We start from the raw sequence: 11964 nt of genomic DNA on the forward strand, positions 1-11964 counted from the left end.
ATAAAAACATCGCTGATCCTATCAGTTTCACGTTTACTGCTATCGTCACTGCCGTTATTCATACAAATATATTCATTACCATTCATGGGTTTAGTTATCATCATCGTTCGTATGTTTCCTGAGTGGCAGACTAACACGGAGAAATATTAATAATCAAAAGGAAATATTTGGAAATAATAAGCTTCCCGCACAACGCTAATAGGGTGCATACAATATTGTATTAATTCATCCTCACTCCAGGCGCTTTGTTACGCCTTCCAGTGGTGTTCTGGCGAAGCCCGAAAACGCGTAAGTCTGGAATCGTGTGTCTGCACCAGACTGCACACCCACTCACTAACACACTACACTATACACGATAGGTATATGGTTAGGTTGCAGGGTGTAGCCACTGGGACAGTCCGACCAACCAATTATTTACTCATTTGCACAAACGCCACTCCGAAACAGCCCGCCGGTTTAAAACCGCCAAAACTAAAATTCACATTACTAAAGTAAAGACTTCTGCATTACACCTACAAATCACGTGCCTGACATAAAGCTTATGATTGGATATTAACAGCATGTGAAGACAATATTTTCCCGCTATATTGGCGAACCGCAGGAAACTTTTCATGAAGTAGTACAATTTCGCAGGTTCTGCTTGAATGACAAAAAACTTGTATAAACACATTCAGAAACTTAATACTACCCGGGCGCAGCCGAATTATAGCATTACGTAATCAACACCAACCATGGTAACCGATATTAGTCAATATTAGTAAAGATAAACTAAGTTCACATCGGTGAAATGATTATTATCTGTTGGCGTGTCCATTTTACTGAGATTAGTTAGCAAAACTTTTTCCTTAAATTCGCAACTATTTCGTTAGCACACTAGTATTGCTATGCATAGATCCTGTACAAGTACATGTTTATCTTAGGCCGTATTTTTGTTGTGGGTGTGGTCTGATTAGGAAACTATTTTGTCAATAGCTATATTTAAATCAGATTGGACCTTGTAATCAAGCAAACAGTGCGTTAACTAGCAGTTAGTAGCAGCTGTACTAGCCTTTAGGCAACAGTATTTTCCACCATGTATCCATTATTATATTGTCAGCAAGGCTATGCATCGAGCAACTAAGATTGTTACTCGGGAGAAATTTGTATTGGAAAACATTATTACCTTAGAACTAAATTGTCTAAATCTTTACAGCTTGAAGACGTGTGGTAAAAAACGATACAGCAAAATAGATAACGGTTGAAGCTTAATCATAGTAACTGCAATATGGTTGGATTTCCATTGTACAAGAATTCTCAGAGATCCGGTGCAGACATACTGTGGACATCGCTACTGTAGATGCTGCTTTAAACACATGTTTGACAACAGGTAATTTGGGGGTTCATTTTCTAGTTGCGTGCGTCAATATTAATACGGTATCGTAATGTCTGCTTGCAGCTATAGCTTGTTTCTATGACAAATATACACGATGTGTATATTATCAAAAGCTACGAACTACCACTAAGGAGAACAATTATATTAAAATACTTATTTATATATTTCCAATTAAGAAATCGGAAATTTAAAAAAGAATTGTTGTTGTTTATAATTGGACACTGCATTATCTACGTTATCATTTGACACAATGCAAAATGTGTCAAATCATAGCGTTTTGCATGGCAAACTATTGTAGATGGCTTTACAAAAACAAACCTATACACAAACCACGCGAATAACATGTTCTGATGGCATATATTCGTCATAATAACCGTTCCACGCTGTACACTGGTAACATGGAGATATAGTTAGTGTCCATTGGCTTGCATGTAAGCGTCGTGTTAAAACCACTCCACCTTGTTCACTGGGTAACGTGGGGATTGCATATAAGCTGCCGGTGAATAGGGTAGATGTGAACATGGTTAGCTTGCATGTAAGCGTCGTGTTAAAATCACTCCACCTTGTTTACTGGGTAACGTGGGGATTGCATATAAGCTGCCGGTGAATAGGGTAGATGTGAACATGGTTAGCTTGCATGTAAGCGTCGTCTTAAAACCACTCCACCTTGTTTACTGGGTAACGTGGGGATTGCATATAAGCTGCCGGTGAATAGGGTAGATGTGAACATGGTTGGCTTGCATGTAAGCGTCGTGTTAAAACCACTCCACCTTGTTTACTGGGTAACGTGGGGATTGCATATAAGCTGCCGGTGAATAGGGTTGATGTGAACATGGTTGGCTTGCATGTAAGCGTCGTGTTAAAACCACTCCACCTTGTTTACTGGGTAACGTGGGGATTGTATATAAGCTGCCGATGAATAGGGTAGATGTGAACATGGTTGGCTTGCATGTGAGCGTCGTGTTAAAACCACTCCACCTTGTTTACTTAGTAACGTGGAAATAGCCTAGCGTACATGTAAGCTACCAATATTTAGTGTCCACCCAGGAATGTGTCCATTGGCTTGCATGTTAGCGGCGTGTTAAAACCATTCCACATTGTTTGCTGGTAACGTGCAGATATAATTATTATACTGGACTTGGTAGTCAGTAGCACCACTAACTATGACTTGTTCGATTGTTTCGATTAAATCAAGAGCATGACGCAACACGGATATAAATCTGTATTCCTCCCCATTAACCTGAAGGGTTTAAAATTCAAAATTGGCGTGCTTATCTAAACAATGAGTAGGTTTAGTGTCGCAATATTGATAAACAATCACAAAACGTAATTGCTAATTGTATCTTCACACAAGTAACTGTATATTGTTTACTAATTGTTCTTAATTTTCCAATGGGAAGGAATGCATAAAATGCCCGGCATGCGACGAAAACGAAAATTGCATTCTGAAAATTGGTGAGGTAAGTTGCTTACCATCGTACAACCGATATAATACATTAAAGGGTGGTGGTCGTCACGCAGAGCATGTTAAATTTCATGTTAATAATGCATTTTACACGCGTTGTGTACGTTGCTATATGAATCCCATATCTAATACGACGCGGCGCGACAACCACTACCCTTTAATAAATAAATAAATGAATAAATAAATATAAAAACAATGTATAATGTATTAGTTTATTTAACATTTGACAGAGATAGAGTTTGTATTCGTTTATTTATAATTGATTTTTGCAGTTATTTTTCAGATCGAGGAATCCGCAGGGAACTCAATACGATACAAGTAAATTGTCCTACAGATAAATGTGAATGGACAGGCAGCTATGAGGAATACGACATGGTAATACTAGTATTTTGGCTGAAGTATAATGAAACATGAACGTGCATTTATTTGCATTTCACAAAACGTATTTAAGTTTTCGAACGGGATAAATATGTTTACTATTATAGTCACATAAATGGATCATTTATGAAAGCATTTGTTTTGCCATTATGTATATCATGTACTAAGTCAATTATTACTTCTTCAGACTCACGAAGCAATGTGCCCATGGACATTAATAAACTGCATGAAACAAGGTTGCCAAGAGCTCGTCAGAAGAAACGATTTGGCAAATCATCTGGAGAAGCATTGTGTTATGAGACTTGACAGATGTATATACTGTCATACAGAATATGTATTCCGTGAACTACAGGTATGCCAATCGTAGCATGGAAAACACTACTTGTATTCAAATTCAATTGCATAGTCCAAATGCTTCTTTTTTTTCTGTTTCTTTCAGGGTCATCGCGATGTATGCTCGCAATTTCCGGTGACTTTTTCATATTGTGAAAGAGATGGCATTCCAAGAGGAAAGGTGAATAGACCTTAATGATTTCTTGTTCTCATTCAGTAACGAAAAAACGAACGAACGAACAAATGCAGACCTTCACCATAGCTTCAGCAACTTTTATCCATGACTTTTTGCTGAAAATGTCCCGGGCAAATTTTCATAAAAAAATTGAGATGTCCTACTGACAGACGGGCAAATCAACACAGACACGTTGACAAAAACATATCCGTTATAGAGAATAAGTAAATAATATCTTGAAATCGACTCTTTTTTGGTAATTATTGTATAGTGTTTTGTTATTGTTATTATTAGTTGAATGAGCACCTTGACATTGTTAAAGGCAAATGTTCTAGGAAGATGACACACTGCAAATTCCATGCAATTGGCTGCCAATCACTTGTAAGTATATATTGAACATATGCCCATATAGCAGTGGTATTCCTTTCAGTGAAGGCTTCGATAGTCTGGCATATTATTCATGTAGAACATCTTTCTACCATTTTGCCTTGCTGCTAGGTGGAAACCAACGGCGAGGGCGATCACAGTGTTAAACAATCAAATTGAACAAGATGCAAAAACTATACAAACTATAAAGAGTGAAACAATTCAACAATTAGATCACCTGAAGGCATTGGAACGTAAAATCAGCACCCGAGACAGAATTCTGACATTGAAGGATTTTGCACTTTCAGAGCAGAATATTCGAAAGAAAACATTTAAACATGACATGCTACGATGGCGAATTTGTTTGGACGTAATGATGCGACCTCGGACAAAACAATATCAATTTATTCCCCACGTTTCTACTCTAGTCGCCATGGTTACAAAATGTGTGCCTGTATTTACCTGAATGGAGATGGAATGGGGAAAGGGCAATCATGTGTCTTTGTTCTTTGTGACCATGAAAGGACAGTTTGACGCTCTTCTGAGATGGTCATTTCGTCAGAAATGTACCTTAATGTGGCTGGATCAAAATCATAGAGAGCATGTTATTGATTCATTTCGACCTGACCCAACGTCCAGTTTTTTCAAACGACCAGAACAAGACATGAATATTGCTAGTGGGTGTCCGTTGTTCTTGCCTCTTTCTAAACGTAGTTTTCGTTGTGCTTACGTGAAGAATGACGTAGCATTTATTAAAATTATAGTTGACATAACAGATATTAACTAAGATACCCTATCATTAATGTACATACATCAACAATTAATCCCAGTATATGCTCGCAGCTTATGGGATACCACGAAAGATTTAAACTAGTGTATCGATAAAATAATATGCAGTGAACAAATGTTAGGTGGTTGGTGGATTTCACACTACGAAGAATAGTTTTTACAGCCATGCTAACAGTTAGACAAGAGATAAAGTCAACCTCTCTGATATGAGGCGTATAAAATAACCTCTGTACGGTACCACACTCAGTTATATTGATAACAAAAGTACATGATATACGGTAGATAGTTATATATTGTTGGTTCAAATTTGAAACATTTTGTATGTGTTGATTTCCGAATAATATACGCATAAGGAAATGTGTTCAAAAGGGTTAGGAAACAATTCAACAATTTCAAAATTCAAAAAAAAAACTTTAAGGTAAATAATTAATGTGGAAGTATACTCTATAATATTTATGTTGTGATTTACGAATATTAGATTTACCAGAAAATGTGTACATGTGGGCGGCGGTAGAGAACATTAAATTACAGCGCCTTTCATAAATAATGTATTAAATAGAAAACTGCATAAACGTTTTACATATATCCCTCGTGAATCACGTGACATGGCAGACTTTCTGTGTATTTTATTCAAATCAAAACAGTGAAGAATATACAACAACATAAAGAAAATTTAATAATATAGGTAATGTCAATCTTTGAAATGCTGACCAAGTTCACGGCAGACTGTTAGTTTTCACTTAAAGGGGGGAATCGTCACCTGCGCATGCGCCAAACGGACATAAAGTCTATCCATGAGCTTTCGCGTTTTAGTGTGCGTTGTTACAGTCGCTTGGACTCAATTCCTGCGCATGCGCAGGTGCCAACCCCACCGTTTTAAGGATCAGTTATTCTTGTATTTAACAAAACGGTTATTGTCCTTCTATCACAATCAAACACTCGTATTCCACCTATCTGCCTATACTGTTCTATACACGGACATGATGACCATCTTGCAAATCTAAAAATGTAATTTGTCTCTAATAAATGAATTTGGCACAATTCCGAGTCTTGTCAAAACCAATCTAGGCATACTCTGCTATCATGCCTCAAACATGAACTCCACATATTTGTTTGGACTGCTGCTTCTCTTCGATCTTTTGCCGTTTTTTCTTATGTCACAGAATCGACAACCACTTTCGACGCCATATTTTAATATTCCTCTGAAGATTGATTAAAAAACCGAGTGGTTCGAATTTGAGTTTCAAACCATGCTTTATCGACACGCTCATGCGCAATAAGGTTATTGTATCTACTTATTCATTATTTCGTATATCACCTTGATTATTATGCAGAATAACAGGTTATCGCAGATTGACATTACGGTAACTTCTAGGTATCCGACGGTATTAAATCCGTTAATCATATTTTACTAGATGATTGATTTTTCCGTTGAAACACGTTCGAATTGCTGATCATAAAAGTTTAATAACTTTTAATTCATTACGTCCTACTGACTAAGCAAGATGCATTGCCCAGCTATTTTACAATAACAATTGCCAGGTCTGTGGTCTGAGACGACGACGCAATTCATTGACCGATGCACACATATACCACTGAAATCTATCACGTTTCAACCCTTTATTACTTCAAAATCGCAACGTTTTGGGGCACATTGAAAATATAGAAGTTATTGATATCCTAGAAACGTATTTATATAGTAAAAGTTGCGTTACATCTCTAAACATGGACGGACACAACTTTAACTACAGGTGTAAAACTATGGCGCCTTGATACATGGTATGTGAAGCAGCCAACTTAAATACCTTGTTCGTTTAACCTTTAGTCTTTTGCATGTCGTTGTCGATCATGCATCAGTAATTTTAGTCTCCGTCAGTTTGGTATTATGCTTTCATCGTCCCTGACTTTTGAATTACATTTTGCTATGCTTCTGAACTGCTGGCGTGAAATAGAGCACCACCAACCTATCGACTAGACTCGCTTAATCATCGATCCTGATCATCATGCCTGAATCGCTGACTACCCGGCCACCGGCACTGGCACTGGCACCGGCACCGTCTGAACCCCTAGATAAGACGTACTCGTGTGCGAAGTGTTCATACATTTTAAAAGACCCAGTACAAACACAATGTGGACACCGCTATTGTAGACGTTGTTGGCAGAATATTTTCAGTTGGTAGGTCATTTTTTTATAACATTTGAGACGGAGTACTGTCGTCTAACAGTATTCACTTGTACTAAATTTAAAATATATTCCCTTGAAGAACCGCTCACGTATTCGCTTGCAGACTATGTGAATCCTAGAATCCACTGTAAATTCATATCCAGTCGGCCAGGGTGATGTTTATATTCGTATTGTTGATAAACTTTTCTACGAAGTAACCTACTGAACTGACCTTGTTAAAGCTTTGGCCCACGCCTTGTTTGCAAACAAGCAATGTTTGCTCAATGTCACATGATACAGTATCTCGTGATGTTTACATCATACAGTGTCATATTATATCGGACTGCAACCTGGAATAGGGTTACAGTGTTTTCTGTCGCTAATTTAGTCTAAAAGCCAATTATACAGTGTGTGTTTTATTAGCGAGAGATGCTAACTTTGGATTATTTGTGTAAAAATCTGTATATATAAATTTAAGTATGTACATTATATGAACTTTTTTCCTCATGAGCGCAGTGTTTCTGTCTGACTATTTATTGCAGATTGCTGCTTATTACAATCATTTCAAAATGTCTGTCTAATTGTATTCATTGCGAACGGTCTTTCTAACATTCAATCTTTTTTCTTTCATTGACTGCAACTATCCGATTATATGTATGGCAACTATTTGTCTGATTATTGAATTTTGCCTGTTTTGGAAACTGTCCTCTTCAAATTTCTGATAACATCATTTCAACAGCCTGTTTGATTATATTTGTTGCACACACTGTGTCCTATTATGTTCAGGGCAAACTGCATGTCTGATTGTATTCAATAGAAAACTGTCTTTCCGATTATATTCATAGCAAATGTATCTTGTTATATTGTCATATTAGTTTGATCAACAATGCCATTTAATGCCATTTAATAGTTGCAATAAGTTCTCTAAATGAAAACAGCTTCGCAGCAACACCAATGTTTAATTTATATGTATTTCCCAACTCAGTGACTATGAAAATGGAATGAGATGCCAAGCTGTTAACGAAGATGAAAAATGTGAAGCCATACTTAGACTTGAAGAGGTACAGACGTAACCAAATATATGCTAATTGACATAATTATATCATGTTTTTTAGTTTGTTTTTATGAAACGGTCATTTTCTTAAACATATACCATAATTTCTATTTGTTAAACATTCATAATTTGAATTGTTATATTAAAACAGATTCACACAGACAAAGCATGTGCCAGTGATATTCAGAAACTATGTGTTAATTGTCCGAGCATTGGATGCGATTGGAATGGATTTCACGTTCAGTACGAAATGGTATGCAATTTTCTCACAACTGCTATATATTTCTCCCGTTAATATATTATCGGAATAACTGTTTGAATTAGACATTAATGTCGAGTTAAAATCATCTTTACTAGTTTTATTTTATTTGTACACTCTTTCCTTTTACATAAAAGGTTTTCATTTACCAATAAATACTTATTTTCCCGCAGGATCACATGGAAAACTGCTTATTAGAATCTCCTTTTCTAGATAGAAGATGCAGAGCTGAGAGTATCCGTCCGACCATACATCAGATAAATAATACGGACGTTTGTGATGTTATAATCAATAGACAGGTAATTGTATTTAGATGTATCTGTTAACATAACTATTATAATTAGCACACATGGTGCCTATACGCTAACTTGTTTTTGTGTACATTTTTTAAAGCATGAAGTCACTACTGAGATTCCTGGATCGGAAATCATGGCTTGTATAAAGTGTGATATATCCAAACTACGCATGGTTCTCGATCAACCCATTCAGAGCAACGTGGTGCGGATACTGACAAAGAAACTAAAGAATATAAAAATGGAATTAAATGACCTGGAAGTTCAAACTCTTCCTATTTTGCATACTTGAGTAAATTCGCATTCAGTTTAAAGTTCAGCGATTAATCACATACTAAATAATACACAAATCCTCTACAACTTAAAGGTCATAACAACTATTTTACTCATTTTGAACACAATTCACGCCCTGGCTGTATTCACGGATTAGACTATGTATTATAATAGTGTTATGTTAATTGATTTTGAACTACTAGCTGATGAATTGATTAAATGCTTATTATTGATATTTTGGTTTACTTACGCATTTATTAGCTTGTGTGTTTTGTCATTGTGCGGAGTTATATCATTTTATTCACGAATGTCGCAATTTATCAAATGCCCCTGTATAATAACGTAATTATTGAACGTTAGTTAAGACTCAATTGATACATGAAAGGTATTTTCAGTGATAGACGATTTGGTACACAAAACCTTTGATACACAATACGTAATTCTAACAATGCCAAGGTTATCTTATGTGAGAAACTATTACAACAGCGTTTTCTTGTATTTTAAGCTCTATATATTCTAAAGTATATATTTTGTGTAAATTTTTGATCTCAGTATTATTTCAAACAAAACCAACAGCCATACGTCACGCCTGCAAATCTAGAGGTAGAACCCTTTTATGGCAATCCTGCCAGTTTTAGTCACTTCGTTGTTTGGGATGTTGGGATGTTTATTGATATGTCGAGCAAAAAGCTTCAAAACTTAGGAAGTGTGTATGTACACTTTATTCCAGCATAATCATGTATGCACTATTTTTACTGTTGCTGGTTTAATCAGTATCCTTATATTCCATGATATGTTATCTATATGTAAATCTGGACCATGCAGCATTCACACCAAACAATAGAAAATTAACATCACTATCAAAAAATAAATGTGTTTTAATGCTATTGAGTGGTTTGTCGAGACGATCTTTAGATACGTAGTTATTGCAAATTGGAAATATGAAACAAAAGGCCGACATCCTAACGATAAAAGGATTGTTTGCAGTATTGTGACAGACAGTACCATACCGCATAGTAAACTTCCCCTGGCTATAGTCATGGCTATATTGTAGAGAAAACGTGTTTATCTGATTTTATAACAATAGAAAATATTGGTTGTAGAAATAAAATTTTAGAAATATCAGTCACATTATGTACTAGGTTTGAGGTGAAATATTATATAGTCACATCGGCATTTAGACGATGTTTTCTCAATTAGTGTGTCCTGATTAATAGTGTTCCCACAATAATCTTGTCATCCTTTACCGAAATAAGAGTAGTTTCACTCATGTTTGGCATGAAACAAGTTTGGTTACTGTGTCTGAGACATACTTCAGATGTGTCACAAACATGTTTCAGACTCATCTACTAGTTTGAAAATAGTATAATTTCGGAAACTGGTGCAGACACTTTTGGGACATGAATGTAGGTTTGCTACAAAAACACGCAGTGTAGGCATGTTCGGGGGCTTTAAACATTCTATGTGACCATATCTGAAACATGTTTCAAACATTTCCTTGATATAAATATGTTTCAGGCACATTGCAAACATGAATACAATTAGTGGTCATAATGAACAAAGATACTCTGACATCAGTGATTATTTAACATTTTTCCGAATAAATTATATGTCAAAATCAAAAACCCTAAAAGTAACAAATTAATTTATTAAAATCATATTTATATATAGTAGATTTCAGTTATAGAGTCAGTAAATCTGAAAATTAAATCATCAATGTGAGCAGTAAAACTGTTTTGTATATTCATTAATATGCTAAAAATCACGTGTTCATCAACAGGACTAACGCCATGCCTGGCATTGTGATGCTGTGAAAATTACTGTCCAATAAATAGCCGCAGAGACCTTGGGCATTGGTTGCTGAGACTATGGCATTTCTCAACTGTAGCAATGATACTACACCACGTTTAACTAATCCAACATGACCGACTTCATATCTCAAAAATTCTTGTGATATATTGTGTGACTAGACACATTTGAGACTAGTCTGAAAAATGTCCATATCCATCTATTTAATTTGAATACATCTTAATGAACAGCATGGTATGAACATTTGAGATGTCTGAGACGTTTTCCAGACTACCCTAAAACATGCCAGCATTTAATAGACTAGTCTAAAACAAGTTTTAAAATGATAATTTCCACCGGAAATGTTTCAGTTATGTTATAAACATATGTCAGTAGGGGTGTACAATGTTCGAGACATTGTTTGAACTTGCCTAAAATATCTCTTCATAGAATCACAAATTAGCCATGTTTTTGAGTATTTATGGACATGTTTCAATCACAAACATTTAGTTGTTACAAATATCACAGAGGTCAACTCATGTTACCTACTTACAAAGTATCAAAGCTATTAAGCTAGTTGTTTCCAAGAAGACGTGGCAAATAGCATTTTTACCAAATAATGTTAACATTTTAGCCAAAACGTGAGAGTTAAAATATCTACACGAAATGAACATATCTGCCAATAGTCTACCCAAGCTACCAATATACCAAGCATCAATTGCCTTCGTTAACAGCTCTACTCTGTTATATTAGTTAACAGCGGAGCTAAACAAATGTAACGGTCGCAAGAAAAAAATCTTATAGCGATTGATGATCAAATGCATTAATTCACTGTGGTTATTGCAAGCTGAGAAATGCATAGTGACTGCCAAATATAATCAGCTCTACATGGGATTCGTAGATGTGCAAGGGACATTCTTTTGAACAATTCTGCTATATGTTAGCCAAAATATGTAGTTCATCATATAGACATGGTCAAGTTTTTCGTCATGTGCATTTCAATGTCCGAAAGTAAAACGGAGTAGATCAATTCCAATGTTGAGATTTTTAATGTTTTGACTCTACAAATGACCTTCGGTTTATTTGGAGGGGGGTATGAATCTTCTAAAAGATCTTAATATATTGGATCTCCTTTATCATTGAAAAACGCCATTAAGGAACTATGTCGGCACATATGGCGAAGGGTGCAGGTGTTTGAGATAAACCCTTAGTGAAGGGGACTATATCAAAATTTTTAATTACCGGACATTGAGGT

General features: G+C 35.8%; 1 protein-coding gene across 1 annotated transcript; it reads left to right on the forward strand.

Annotated features, from left to right (window-relative positions):
* Window positions 1-6718: 6718 nt before the first annotated feature.
* On the forward strand, window positions 6719-9156 carry LOC102805338 (TNF receptor-associated factor 2-like). Its single transcript, XM_085492067.1, has 5 exons — window positions 6719-7054; window positions 8028-8103; window positions 8248-8349; window positions 8529-8654; window positions 8749-9156. The coding sequence occupies exons 1-5, from the start codon at window positions 6882-6884 to the stop codon at window positions 8938-8940; spliced, it is 669 nt and encodes a 222-aa protein (XP_085348193.1). The 5' UTR covers window positions 6719-6881; the 3' UTR covers window positions 8941-9156.
* The last annotated feature ends 2808 nt before the right edge of the window (window positions 9157-11964 follow it).

This window comes from Saccoglossus kowalevskii, chromosome 17 (assembly GCF_978046115.1).
Source record: "Saccoglossus kowalevskii chromosome 17, keSacKowa6.1, whole genome shotgun sequence".
NCBI classification, from domain to species: Eukaryota; Metazoa; Hemichordata; class Enteropneusta; family Harrimaniidae; genus Saccoglossus; species Saccoglossus kowalevskii.